Genomic DNA, 14,704 nt, shown 5'->3' on the forward strand with positions numbered 1-14,704 from the left:
CTCCTAATAGGTACTTTCTTTGGAATAACAAAGACATATGCAAAAGCTTTTTCCCTGTTGCCATCAGACTGTTGAACTGCTGAAACCACAAATGGGACTCTGAACTTTCCCCTGCACTGTTTAGTTTTACATTGTTTACATTTCAAGTGTTTACAAAAACCGCTGCTGCACCTTTATCCTGCAATTACAGTGATTTTTCCTTACAATTTACTGTGATTTTTTTACATTGTTTATATTTAAATTATTTACATAAACCGCTGCGGTATCTTTATCCTGCAATTTACTGTGATCTATCAAACTGTATGCAAACAAAATTTCGTTCTGTACGCACTTTTTGCATACAAAATGACAAAGTTGTCTAAATCTAAGTCAAATGTTAAAAGAATAAATGTCTGTTTTTGAAAACTGGTTTAGAAATGATATCACAGTGATAAGTCAACTTTTCAATGAAAAGGGCAACCTCTTTAATTATCAAGGTGTTATAATGTTGTTTAAGATATACTTTAATAATCTCAGAGGGAAATTATTTCCGTTACATGCTCCAGATATACAAACAACAGCCACACACACACACACACACACATATATATATATATATATATATATATATATATATATATATAGATAGATAGATAGATAGATAGATATAGATCAGCCACTTTATTTTACAGATCTAAAATACCGTGATAGAGACGATGTGCAAAAACAGTGCAAAAGAATGAATAAATGTCAATTACAGAGGGGGGGTCTGAATCACTGAGGGAGGCGCTGTAGAGATTGATGACCACAGGCAGGAATGATTTCCTGTGGCGCTCTGTGGTGCATCTGGGTAACAGTAGTCTTCTGCTGAAGGAGATCCTCTGCTGGGCCAGTGTGTCATGGAGAGGGTGTGAGACATTGTCTCCTTTGGAATACCAAGGGAGACAATGTCAGACAAGCTTCACACCACCTCATTCTGCATATTTACCCGACATCCCATTTCTTGGTGCTTGTAAGCCCTTGTCTGAAGCACCCAAAGTGTGTTTCTCATTTAATAGTTTGCCAAAACCCCTCCTTATGCATGTGGGGTGGGGTTTGGGTGGGGGGGCAGAAATTGAGGCCCCAGGTTCTGTCTGCTCCGAAACAAATGAGACTGTTCTCCCATGAGTCTTTGTGATTAAGGCTGATTTAGCACCCAAATGTCCTATCAGGGGTCAACCCAAATGACCTCAAGAGAAATAAAATAGCTTTCAGACCTTAAAGGCAAACACCCTGTGAGCTGTGCCTGTTGTCCTCCCAGAGCTTGAAAGAAGTTAATTGCTTTCGAGTGCGTCTTGCAAAAATCCCCACCTTCTGTAAACTCCAAGACACAGTTTAGGGATTATAAGATAACGTCATATTATGAGAATTAAGAGGGAACATTTCCAGAATAGTCACAGTTTGCAGAATTATTTCACTCCTGGAGTAATAGGGCCAGGTTAGATTATTTTAAATATTTTTATTCTTTAGAATAAATTCAGGAGAATGAAGCTAAAGGGATACGAAAATAAACTTGTAATATTACAAAAACAAAAATACTACGAATACAAAGTATATTCAGAGATTAAAGTCCCTAATGTCTATGGGTGTGACGGGGTGGAATATGAAATTGATGGACACAGAAAAATCATTCTATTTTAATAAAAAAATATGCCTTTTTAATATAATTAACACATTTCCTAATAAGAGGAAAGTATGTCTAACCATAACAACAATAAATGTTTGAGATTTATTTGATATATTTTAAGTTTTACATTACATGAATGAGAAAAATGGTCAGAGCGGACATGAGAAAATGATTGCAGTTTAACACAAAAAGTTATAAATGTGCAAAATGTATATTTATTATTTAATTTAACTTTACCTCATGCTAGCAACTAAACTTGAATTAATGCCTTCAGACACTTAAAGTATTACTGACAGTTTTATTATGCCTCCTATTCCTCTTTGAATGTTATGGACCCAAACTTGACAGTTTTCATGGAATGACCCCTCTATGTTGAAAAATATCTTATAAGAATTTGGGTTTATCTTGACACTAAAATCCAGCCAGTGGTGTCTGAAAACCCCCCAAACTGCCAGCATTGTCAAGACTGTTATTTTTGCCATTTGGTTTATAGAGAGCATCAATAAATTAAAAAAATATAATTAAATGCAGTTAGGTAATAAAACAAAAACACGCTTCTTTATGTAACTTGAGCCCTAATGCAACATATTTATAATTTCGTTTTGTCAATTTTTTTTGTTTTTAAGATTCCCAGTTATATGGGGTTGCATCATCTACTATTATTTACTATGTAACAATACATTATGCGCAACAGCATCACAAAACCCAGACATTTGGCTTTTGTGATGTTGGGTGGTATGCAGGCGAAGTTCTTCATCTTTCCTTATCAATTTCATCGTCCTCAGGCTCGTTGTACTGAAAAAGTCCTGCGCTGGCCACTAGGTGGGGCTCTAATCAGTGTAACAGCCCCTGTATGCCGTTAAAGACAGGAACCCCAGTGGACTCACTTTTAGCAACTAATGTAAAATAAAAGATGACAAACGGCAGGAAAGCAATACAAATGTTTTATTCATTTACTTATAAACCATTATTATACTCGACACTGATGCGACATTTCAATCAAAACACCAAATGAGATCCAGAAAGCAACATTACAGCACAGGCTGCATTTCTATTAACAGACATAATACATACATGCAGGAACACTTCATTTACAAAGCAGATTAAATTCTCAACCGAAAATAAATGCAAATACTGCTTTTGTGACTTCCCCAATAAATAGCAATAGGTTAGGAGGAGAAAAAAAGGGTTTGTTCAGTACTCTGGTGGTGTCTAGGCATGGCTTCTATGCATCTATTCCTCATTTTGTTTAGTACAGGCCTACTCAAGGTCTAAAGCCATTTTGAATGTTTACCACCCAACTTTATTGGCAGACTTAACTTGAAATAAATCTGTCCTGCAATCCAAAGGGAAAAAAATAACCTACTGGAGATGGATATACAAGAATTACCTAAATATGATTTAGAAAAGGCTTTCCTATTCAACTTCTGTCCCTTTTCAGACTTTAACCATAAGACAAAGCCTATTAACAGGACATTAAACGTGGTTGATTTTTGCATAGCCACCAAGTTAGACACCACTTGAGACTCTAAGCTCAGCTGTTCTTCCTGCACTTCAAGTACTCTGCTTCTTTCTTGCTACTTACCAAGCCAGCCGACAGAGAGCCAGAAGGTACTTCAAAGTAGACAGCTTAGCATCAGTCCTCATCTTAATACAGCCAGGAAAATGTAGACGCCCCTATCTCATTCCACATCATGTTTCTGAAACACTAGTGTAACACAGCCTCGCATCCAGCCGTACGGGACAGTCTCGCACTATAATGAACATCAGGTACTTACAGGGTTCAACTGACCTGTCATGCCAGCTGACTGGGTTTTAAGGCTGAAAAGCTCATATGGATGGGCTACAGACAAAAACAAATACACAGCAGTAAGTGATCTGGCCAGAGGACATGGTGTGCAACACTAAAAAAAATAAAAAATAAAAAATGCCTCAACATAAGTTTGAATTTGAATCATTCAGAGTTGGGTTCATGTTGGTCCTCTTTGTTGTAGAGTAATGCCAACACAGGAGCAAACGGCACACAGCTGATGACTTGGTGGGACACCGAACGAAGACGTTTCAAACACAAAACCACCCAGCAATAAAGACAGGCGCTGTGGCCAAGAACAATCGAGAGGCTGTTCGCTCTACTGATGTCTGGAGTTGTTAGGGTTTCTGGGGAAACGCAGCTGATTGGGCCAGAGAACATCTTGGGACACTGACCAATACTCAAATTGATCATTAACAGATAACACAGCAATCCCATTAGAACTGAGCGCCTACAGAGGACAGAATTATCAAACACTATAGAATAAAAGCTGCTTTTTTTTTTAATACGAGTTTTCTTTTTATCTTCAAAACAAAAATGCCAGGGAACTTGTTAAGATTGGACTTAAACCCAGTCCTGCTGTATAGCTGGGTGTGTTTTGTACTGCTAACACTGTAGCATTCATGCATGTTTAAAGTGCTGGTATGCATATGAGGCTGGAAAACATGGAGTTAAGAAAAAAATAAAAAAAATAAAGTAAAACCAGTTCCACCATATATCAGGAACCCAATTAATCAGCCTCCTTGGTGGGCTCAAGGTCCAAATGATCTGGGCACGTTAAAACTTACTGTAATGTACAAAGCCTTCCAAAAGTATTCACGCCCCCTGAACCATTCCACATAACCGGACATTTTCTAGGCAGTAGACCAACACAAACTGGAGCATAATTATGAAGGGAAGCCCTCTTAGTCCTACAACCCAACAATCTACCCATCACTGAAGTTAAATAGTAACTGAATCAGGCTTTTGTCATTTAATCTCAGTGTGAATGCCGTTCTGTGAGGGCCTCAGAGGTTTGTCAAACATCAGTTTACAAACAGCATCATGGAGACCTTGAAGAACAGCCGACAGAACCAGGATAAGGTTGCGGAGAGGTTTCTAGCTGGGTTAGATTAGAAAACAACCCAAGCTTTTGATCGTCGCTGAGCTCTGTTCAATCCAACATGGTTGTCCATCAGGGGAGCAGTAGTCAAAGAAGCAGCCAAGAGGCCCATGGTAACTCTGGAGGAACTGCAGAGATTCAAAGCTCTGGTGGGGATAATCTGTCAAACTACTAATAGCTGTGTACTACAGAAAACGGACTTGTCTGAACCAGGGACCTAAGGAAAACCATTGCTATGGGAAATAGCTTCCTGTAGTTTACCACAAGCCTGTGTGGTACTAAGAACCCCCTCCCCCACGGGTGGTGGGTTGCTAGAGAACCCCATAAGAACCCATGGTTACGCAGCAAGCACATGCTCCGTGCAATCAGACCCCACGGCAGGATTCAAACCCGGGACTTTCTTGTAGCAAGGACACAGCACCCGGGTTGGAACCCAGTTAAAGTCGTGTCTGTGGCAACACTTTAAAGTTGACGGTCAGATTCCCTTCATCCAGACTGTCTGACCTTTACCCCCCCCCCCTCAAAAAGGAGAACATGTTGGTTTTCCCTACATGTGAAACTAGAACCTATGCATTTTAAAACTTGCATCACTTCCATTCGACTCCTTAACTATGCTCCACTTTGTAAAGGTCCAGCTCATAAATTACCAATAAAATTTGTCAGTCTGTGGTAATATTGTGCCAAAAATGCAGAAAAGTTCAAACAGAACATGAATAAAGAACTTTTGGAAAGCGCTGGAAACGTAAACGTCCTGTATAAGACAATGGGAGGTGGATACGGTGGGAAAACGATAAAAACCAAAAAAACAATGGAAACTTTGTTTGTTTTGCTAAAACCCCATCACTAAACAGAGCGAGATGTGCAGAAATACAACACCAGTACCAACCTCGGTGACTCACCTCCACGTACGTCAGGACAAACCAGCATTAGATTTCAAGATGGATTTTATTACAACAGATTGATAAAACATTACAAAGGATGCATACAAGTAGGCATTTGACCAAGTAATATTAAAACAAACCTGAAAAAAAGAATAAAGCTAGTGACTGATGAATTTTTAACACAACTCTGTTGGATCCACCTTAAATCAGAGACCCTCACCAACCACGGTTGGGGACGGATGTCCAACAGCACCTGCGCATGCTGTGAGGGCCTCAGCCAATCTACCGAAGAATTAAGAAGAATCAAATGTTCTCAAAAGAAACTTGCCTTTGTAAGGGGTCGGTATGTTCATGTAACTCCAGCAGCTTCAAAAAGAAATACGAATCATTTTTACACACTTCACCTTTATGAACCTGAGTGAAACCTATGGGAAAAAATATATCCTCACATGTGATCAAGGAACACCAGAAAAGCCGTTAGATATTCATGGTGTTTGGCGGTTTGTCTAATAAACATTACAATAAAATGTCCATGCGGGGGTTTGTTTTGTTTGTTTTCTCTTAAACACACCGTGTTCGTCTTCGCCACCACTGTAGGCTTACTGCTCTTTGCTTGCAGCTAGGTTTGAAAAAGCACAAGGGGTGAGAGAAAGGTGTTAACCTCAAACCTAATGTGGTGGGTGCTTTGCTTCTTCAGTAGCGCCCCGCTGGAGACATGACGGGCGGCCTCATACCCATGGGCGGGCCTCCTTGGTAAGGGGGCACCATAGGAGGACCCTGCCCGTATGGAGGCATCCCTCCAGGCATGTAGCCAGGCATGCCCTGAGGTGGGGCGCCGTACTGACCTGCGGGCGACACAGACGGGACAGCGGCGGCGTTAGTGCTTCGGTTCTCGGCGTTGTACCGGCTGACGCGCTCTAAGGTTGCGGCTCGCGTCTAAGTCCACGTTTTAGGGCAGGGGTGTCAAACTCATTTTGGTTGAGGGGCCGCATGCAGCTTAATCTGATCTCAAGAGGGCCACACACGAGTAAACTCATTGCAAGATTAAATAGAACTAATAAATGTGGACTTGTTGATTTTTATATTAAATGAATTTCACTTTTACACAATATATTATGAATAACCTCAGCGTTTTTAAGAAAAGTATGTGCAATTTCAACAATACTTTTACTCAGTTAAACATTTACTTGTGCATTATGCATAAGAACTGATCACAGTGATTATACAATGTTGAAAAACATTTATTCACATTTTTTGGAACTTAAAAACACTGTCCTGCATGACAAAATACATCAAACAGATAAAAATTAGGAAATTATTTAAATTTTTCCACACCTGAAGCTTAATCTGCTAATTAAAACAGCGCCCCTCGTGGACAATATAGGAACTGCATATTTTCAATTAAACGAAGTACATGTTTTTTTTTTCAATAATTGTTTTTATATCATTCTGTTCCTTTTATCTCCTCTTTCTCCTTTTCTTTTTTTCTTTTTGTTCTTCCTTTCCTCTCCTACTTTCCCATTGTAGTGTCCATATAATTTAAAATATTTCCCGCATGAATCATAATAAAACTATTCACATTCATAAATCAAGCGGAGCACCATGGCAAAAGCAGTACTGCTCCACTTGTGAAAGTCAAATCTGATGAGCTCTTTTTGGCATTAAGACAACAATTCTTATTGCCACATTGCCAGAAAGGACACTTGAGAAAAAAAAAATTAATTAAAATGATAATGCATTTAGCCACAGGGCCGGACTAAATTGTCCGGGGGGCCGTATCCGGCCCGCGGGCCGTATGTTTGACACCCCTGATTTAGAGATTCTAACCAAAGCCTCGGGAAGGCTTACCATGCATGGGATGCCTCATGCCAGGCTGCTGTGGTGGCAGACCCTGCTGGGGGGGCATTATGCTACCCACAGCTGCCACGGGGGGCGCAGCAGCGGCGTGGGCCGGGCCGGCCCTGGGTATGAGACGCTGGTAGCGGGGCAGCTGGGCCTTCATCTCCTCCTGGTTACAGACAAAACACACACCGCACGCGTTCAGGCTAGGGAAACCGTGGAACGCCCCTTCCAGTACAAAGAGACACTCACAAAAAGGTTGAGGAATTGGGTACCAATGTTGGCGAGCCCTGAACTCAGACTGAGGACATTTCAAGCTCAGACTCATCCTTCAACATAACCACAGACAGACACTACTCAGTTCTATCAGCACACACAGCCTGTGTAGCTATGCCTCATCTCAGCTGATTTTAAAAATCAATGTTTGCATCCTGACCACTGATCAATAATCACTAAACATACTATATAAGCCAGACATTACTTACTGTGGAAAAAAAGAGCAAAATGGAGAGATCAAGCGACTTACCAGCGAGATATCCTCATCAGGGTGGATCAACTTACTAGTTGCACTCGTGGTGGTGAGCGTGGCGGGCTTACTGGTCACTGTGGCCGGGGGTTTAGCCACAGTGCTGCTAGAGGGATTAGAAGAAGAGGAAGAGGTGGAAGAGGAGACAGAGGGCTGGGTGTAGGCGGGGAAAGTCGCCTTGGGAGGCTCTGAGGAGGCGGCGGTGCTCAGCGAGTTGGACGCTGCGGCTCCTGAAGGGCTGTGCTGGGCCTGGGCGGCGAGACGACACAAAGAACGGCGGCAGTGAGAAAACGACTGGAAGCGGACGCACTCCTGACCCGTCTGCCATGCAAAATGTTAACTAGCAGCAGGAATGTCTTTTCTGGATTTATCCCCATCTTCTGCGTGGAGAACAGTAGCAATGACTCAACCTGGGGAAATAAACCACTCTAGTGCGTCATTTTAACAACACATTTAGCTAGAAATTACCTCTGGCTCTTAAAAAAAATCACACAAACATTTTACTATGAAAACGTCCCGGGCGTTCTGCAAAGGGTGAGGGACTCCTAAGACACAGACTGCAACAGAAAAGCTCCTTAAAAGCACAAGGATGCATTTGCCTTTTCTAACTCATGCTGCTCAGGTTAGGGGGGGGGGGGGCTCCTGACAAGTGGCCATTTCTGCCATCTCCGTGTTAACTGGAAGCACATGCAGCCACCGAGCTCACAGCGTGGGACTAAAGGTAGTAAACGGCGTCAGGAGACGGCACAGGCAAGGTCACTATGCAACATGCAGCTGCCACAGGGCAGGTCAAGGTCTGGGAGCGTACTTGGGGCATGTTAGAAAAGGGAGGCTGGGAAGAAGCAGACTGATGGTCTGCGGGTGGAGAGGAAACGGCTGCAGCGCTGCTGTTAACGCCAGAGCCCATCTGCAGCGTGGTGGGAAGGAAATGACAGGGTTGGCACGTCACAGGTCGACATGAGCTCATCACAATAGAGCTGGACAGAGATCAAAGGTGTGGAACAGGTGAGCAACGGGGATAATGCAGAAGGCGTTAAGTAGGTGACTGGGTGTGTGTGTGTGTGTGTGTGGGGGGGGGGGGGGGGGGGATCATGAAAAGGAGTGAGAAACCAACCTGCGCTGCGCTGGGGAAGAGAGGTTTGGTGACAGCGGGCTGAATGGCCGGTGCTGCCGGCCGGCTGGGTATGGGCCCTGCTGCGGGGGCCGGAGCCATGTGGGGCATCCCCGGCCGTGGAGCCATGTGAGGCGGCATCCCTGCAGGACACGCAGACGTCGGTTCATTAACGACAAGAAGCAGAGCCCAGCGTAGAGACAAAAGAGGTTTATGGTCCCAGCTCAGGGGATGGCAACTTTCACCAAGAGGCAGTTCTGTTTTCTCGTCTAAAGACGTCAACGTGGCCTTTAGGAACCAGACTGCTTTGTGTTTTTCTGATAAATATCTGATAGAAAATGGGTCGTTTTTACAGAACCAACAATTTATTTCCATTTTCTGGGATTACGGGAAGAAATCAGCTTTAAGAAGAACAGATGGACACATTTTCTTTGTGACAAATGACGTAAAGCACAGTTTCCAAAGAAACAAGAAAAAATATTGCGGGTACTTTTAGTTTCATTCTGATGTGGAAAGGTTCAGACTAACACTCCACGAAAGACCCGAAAAACATCTAAAGCTGGCATTTGTTGTTTTTTGAGCGATTCTAGCCAAAGTTATTTGGAGCCACTGTGGAAGGTCCAAATAACCACAGGTCAGAGAACCAGTTCTTGTTCTCGTTGCATGATCTGTGCTTGGAACCAAAAAGGCTTTTAGAGGCATGTTTAAGTTTGTGACGATGAATTTACCGATTTTATCACCACTCCTCACAATTTTCATGATGCAGATCTTGTTGGCGTATCAAGTTTGAAATGCTTCCAAATAGTCTTGGCTCAGTCCGGCTCTCGCTCCATGTTTGTTCGTCACTAGCTGCTGTGTGATGACGCAACCAGAGTTGCATACATAGAATTGAAGTGACTAGATTGCTGGAACTATATTGCTGTGTATGATATAAAACATGAAATGACTGGATCGGCGTCATTCGGTCGAGCTAACTAGTCACTACCGGAGTCTCTGATCTGGGTATCGGAGCTTCTCTAGCCCCCCCACATGAATCACTGACGCCATCACTCTTCAGCGTGGATGCTGTCGCCAAGCGAGGGACTAGACAAGGGGTCTTCAATACCGGTCCATGAGGTCCGGTTTCCTGGAACCTTCAGACGTGTCCCTGGTCCAACACACCAGAATCAAATGGCTGAATGACCATCGTCAGAATGCAGCCCGGTTCTCTAGAGTCCAGGTAATGAGCTGATTACTGGACTCAGACACTTAAAACAGTTGGAGGACATCGGACCTCCAGGACCAGAATTTAATTTTTCATTGTATTCATGATTACTTTGAAGCAGCAGACACCCTGTGGTGTTAGATTACATGATGTAGAAAGTGGTTTAGGACAGAGCTGCTGGGACTGGTATGTCTGAGTGAGAATAAAGAGCAGCAGTTTGTTAGGCTAGACATTGTGGATTTGCTGCAAAATGTTACATTTCTACTAGTATTTTTCACATATTGTTATCAATAAACATCTTGACCTTTAAAAGAAGTTGGTGTTGGCTATTTTCTTATGCATCATAAGTTGTATATTCAGAGTGGATCAAAGCTTACGTTGCAGGAAATGGCCTCCAGTTGTACTTGAAGCAGTGAAAATACTAGAGCTTCCTTCACTTTATTCAAATTTCTGGGGAGAACCCTGATTAGATAGATGTCAGAATACGTGAACAATACTGCTTGGTTTGTGTATGCACCTATTTGATGGGTGCTAATGAAGAAATATATAACCTCTGGTCTCCACCCATTACATAATGCTGGCTAAGTAGTTTTTCCTTCACCTCACAATGTCGTTTTCCACATGAAACTGACGTGATTTCGTTTCTTTATATTAGTGTTTTGGTGGGGGGGAAAAGGTGGACTATAAAGCAGATCCCTCGCTTAATGGACAACTACCAAAACTACATCCACAACCCACCTGGAGGAATAGCGGGCATCCCTGGCATCATGGGAGGCATCATCCCCCCCATTGGCATCATGCTGAAACACAAAGTTAACAGCGTTTATGCACGGCCATTCATTCAGTCATAAACACAAATAAGTAGAAAGAGAAAGCTTAAAGCAGCGAGTTATTCCTTACGCCGGTGGCATTCCAGGCATTGCGGGAGGCATGCCGTGCATCATGGGAGGAACGCCTGGCATCATAGGAGGCATTCCTATAGCAACGAGCAAAACAACACGGGATGACTCAACTGTTGCCATCTGCCTTTCAGACAGAAGCATGAAATATTTAACAGGTGGCTTATATTTAATTCCAAATGAGGTTTGTACAATTACAGTTAAAGTCTACAGCCAGAACAAAAACAGTAAAACCAGGGAGCGCTGGCTGTGTCCAGACGCCTTGCCTTGATATCCTGCAGGAGGAATCCCCGGAGCGCCGGCCACAGGCGGTATTCCAGGCTGGGCCATCGGGGCGACGTACCCCGCCTGGGGCCGCACGGCAGCTACCTGCTGAACAGACGGCCCCGCCTCGTCGTCGTCGTCATCATCGTCAGAGTCGTCCTGATTCGACTTCTTCTTCTGACCCTCTGAAAGCAAGGGGGGAGGGGGGACATTGAGTGCTTTCACAAGATATAGCAAGCATGAAACATTGAATTAGAGCTGAGCAATATACCGAGGTTTAAAAAAAAAAAAAAAAAAAAAAAAGGATTGAAGATGAGACTATTTTGTTTATGCCGAGATGGTCTTTTTGTTTTTTTTTACCCTACCGCTCTACATGGGGGCGCCCCGCAAATCATCAGCACCACCAGAAGGTATTGACATCATTATACGTCTGTTTGTGTTCACGGTTCATTTTATAAAAATGACTAGCCTCTCTAAACAGATCTATTTCTGTCTGCAGGCTCCACCATAACAAGGCGGCCATGCGTCTGTGGACAGGTAGGTGCAGAGCCCAACTTTACAAACACATTTGCACCGGCACCATAAACTGCTCGGCAGGAAGGAGTCTCCACATCAAGCTGCTCCAAGCCGGTCGAGACTCACAAGCACCTGCAGCGTCACCTCTGTGTGCCACGGACTGATGGGTGGGTGTCTGCTGTGGCAAATGTAGCCAATTTAATGTTTCTCCTAGGCCGAGTCATCGCTCCTTCACTTTCAGTTCAGTCAGCTGCGTTCTCCCACCAGGAGAGAGAGTGCCCACATATTTTTACCTGCCTTGGTAAATGTTTCTGCATTTTGTAAACAGGCTCCATTTCTGAGGATGGCTGCACTAAAAACAGGCGCACTGAGTGTTTACTGGCCGTGGAGGCGTCGGTGGAGTCTGTTCTGATGGAGGAACACGGCGGGCCATTAAAGAGAAACGCTTAAATGACCAAATAGTTATCCCTGACAGAATGAGAGTCGCTTACATCGGGAGAACAGGATCCAACGGGATAAACGTGTCCTTCTCTGTTGTCTTACAACAGCAAAGGACACATTTATTTCACATAGTGCTCTCATTACTTCTATATACGGAGAACGTTTGCCTGATACAAATATGAGGAAGATCATTTCTGTTTAAACTTGATGATCATAAGCGTTAAACCTCAATGCAGCACGTTCAAAACAAGTAAACGGATCTATGGTCATTTTCAGATGTTCTACAATGATACAATTTGCTTTTAATTGTTGCAAATGACCACAATTATGTCTGTTGGAAACAAAACCCCACCTTCTGACATCCATCTATGAAATAAGATGGCTGCTTTATACTTAGACATGGCATTTTTGTTGCTAGATGGACCTCATGGATGGATCAGAAGCAGATCCTTAATGCAATTAAAACGGAATAAAGTTCCGCTAAAGAATATTGTAAACTCTGGCAGATCTAGATTTTAGAGAGATATTCGTTCAACTAAGAAGTAAAACAACTGGACTTTTCTCCGAAGTTTGAAGAGGCCAGTTTTGTTTTTGTTTTACTTTTTTGGAATGACCATGACCTGGATGACTGAGAATCTTCACCAGCAAATTAAAATGTAGGAAGGAAGAAAGGCAAATAACTGTAAAAAGATACACGACAGAGATAGTAACATAAAGAGATAAATAAGAGCAAGATGGGGAGATCCAGAAGATGACTGCTTGTATAAAGCTGTATTCATTAATGGATAGCTAAGTGGAAGAAAAACATGAATGCCTCCCCAGGAAAAGATTTCTGGGAGAGACACTGTCTGACTTTATAATTACACCTTCATGTATTCCTGTGGGTTCTTTTTTTTCCCAGCCGTTTCTCATATTTATCTTTAGCTGCTTGTTAAAAAATGTGCCTGTGAGACATTAGAGATAAAGCTTTGATTTCAGAGAAGCCTTTTTATAAATCACTTTATGAAAAAAGAAACATTGAGAACAATATCAGATAGAAAACGCCTTACTTTTTATCCATATCATCCAGCACTACCTTTAATCTTTTATTTAATCTTTTATTTATCCTCACTGAGAGCCACGCTCCCGTTTTCCTGACAGCCCTGTCCGGATGGCCCAAAGCCACACAAGCACAGACTTCTGAGCCCCAACAGGAAAAGGTACCTTGTGATTTCTGCTCTAATGTTCGCCTCCTTTCCTGCATGTCTTTCTCCGGGATTCCCTCCATGCCGTAGATTTCCAGCTCGATGTCTGTCCTTCCGGGAATGGCGTTCGGCACGCTGTCAATCGTCTCTTTGTGGACCTGAAAGACAGACACGTCAGGTGAGCCACGCAAACACGATCATTCCCCAGGTTTACTCCCGAAGGAGGCCCGCACCTGCATGCAGTGAATAGCCAAGCCGGGACCGGTGTACAGCTTCTTATGGCAAATGTGGCATTTGAAGTGCTTCGCTTTCTGATGCTGAATGAGGATCTTCTCGTCATCAAAGTCTCGGTTGCAGTACCTGAAAGTGAAGAGTTAAGGACTTCTCTGGATTTGTTTTGTTTCGTTTTATTAAAAGCCGACGGGGAATCAAACCAACAACGTCGCGTCGGCGTTACTTTTGGAGATAAGCAGCGCTTCTCGTTGGGTAATAAGATTACATAAAGATCCAGGAAAACGGGACGTTAATCCGCGGCTAACATATTAGCAGCTCTTTTTAAAGCCAATGTTTCTTTTAGTAAAAAAAATAACCCATTACCAGGCAGAAACACCAAGAGCCCGACGTTCTCTAACCACGCCGAACACGTTAAAAACAAAACCCCCAGCCCTTTGTCCGACTCTGACCGATTTATTTAGCTAGCATTAGCAGACGAAGCTAACAGATGCTAACGTAGGCCTCCCTTTGTCAAGCTAACATGTAGCCTGTGGCCCGCCCGCCTATCGCGGCCCTTTTTTTCACCGCACTTCAAAGGATACCAGCACCAAGGCTTCATCTGCTTCTTCTTCTTTCGCCCCATTATGCGGAGATCCTGGGAAGTGGGTCACAGAACGCTGAAATCGATGTTATTATCTGCTGGATGAGAGCATGCTGTAATCCCGTGACGAGAACGAAAAATGGCGCTCCTCTGAAGGCGGCGGCGGAATCAGCGGTCTCGCGCAGACGCAGAGCTGACGTCAGTGCAGGAAACGCCGCCCCCCCCACAATCCACCCAACCCCAGTTTAAAATGGGATTATGCCACACCAGCTGTAAGGCAATGAGCGTTGGGTAAATCCAGGGTGGTAGAATAAATGGTCGGAAAAAGTCAAGTTAAGTATGACAGAGCGGATCAGATCAGATACTGTCTGATCTGATCCGCTCTGTCAGAAACTCCACAGGGCTCAGGTGGAGGCCTTAAGGATCACCTGGATCTGAGATTAGCTGACCAACAGGCCACGGTTTAGT

The 14,704-nt window shown here is 43.4% G+C and overlaps 1 protein-coding gene across 2 annotated transcripts; it reads right to left on the reverse strand.

Moving 5' to 3' along the window:
• Positions 1-5,483: 5,483 nt before the first annotated feature.
• On the reverse strand, positions 5,484-14,409 carry znf207b (zinc finger protein 207, b). Of its 2 annotated transcripts, XM_021321832.2 has the most exons (11): positions 14,238-14,409; positions 13,656-13,782; positions 13,442-13,580; positions 11,284-11,466; positions 11,019-11,094; positions 10,857-10,918; positions 8,918-9,057; positions 8,612-8,710; positions 7,804-8,052; positions 7,287-7,446; positions 5,484-6,283 (listed from the first exon to the last, which is right to left on the reverse strand). In XM_021321832.2, exons 1-11 carry the CDS (start codon positions 14,276-14,278, stop codon positions 6,132-6,134), a joined length of 1,428 nt encoding a protein of 475 aa, XP_021177507.2. In that variant the 5' UTR covers positions 14,279-14,409; the 3' UTR covers positions 5,484-6,131. The 2 variants fall into 2 exon arrangements, with proteins under 2 accessions (XP_021177507.2, XP_012728619.2); XM_012873165.3 differs by lacking the exon at positions 8,612-8,710 and having other exon boundaries at positions 6,132-6,283; positions 14,238-14,408.
• Between the last annotated feature and the right edge of the window lie 295 nt (positions 14,410-14,704).

The sequence above is a fragment of the Fundulus heteroclitus genome, chromosome 5 (assembly GCF_011125445.2).
Source record: "Fundulus heteroclitus isolate FHET01 chromosome 5, MU-UCD_Fhet_4.1, whole genome shotgun sequence".
Taxonomy (NCBI): Eukaryota; Metazoa; Chordata; class Actinopteri; order Cyprinodontiformes; family Fundulidae; genus Fundulus; species Fundulus heteroclitus.

Excerpts from the sequence above, each read along its gene's own strand:
- znf207b (XM_021321832.2), bottom strand. The coding sequence starts at position 14,278 with ATGGGGCGAAAGAAGAAGAAGCAGATGAAGCCTTGGTGCTG. Across the intron at positions 11,467-13,441 it reads ATTAGAGCAGAAATCACAAG|AGGGTCAGAAGAAGAAGTCG; the intron begins GTACCTTTTCCT and ends CCTTGCTTTCAG. Across the intron at positions 7,447-7,803 it reads CTGATGAGGATATCTCGCTG|GAGGAGATGAAGGCCCAGCT; the intron begins GTAAGTCGCTTG and ends GTCTGTAACCAG.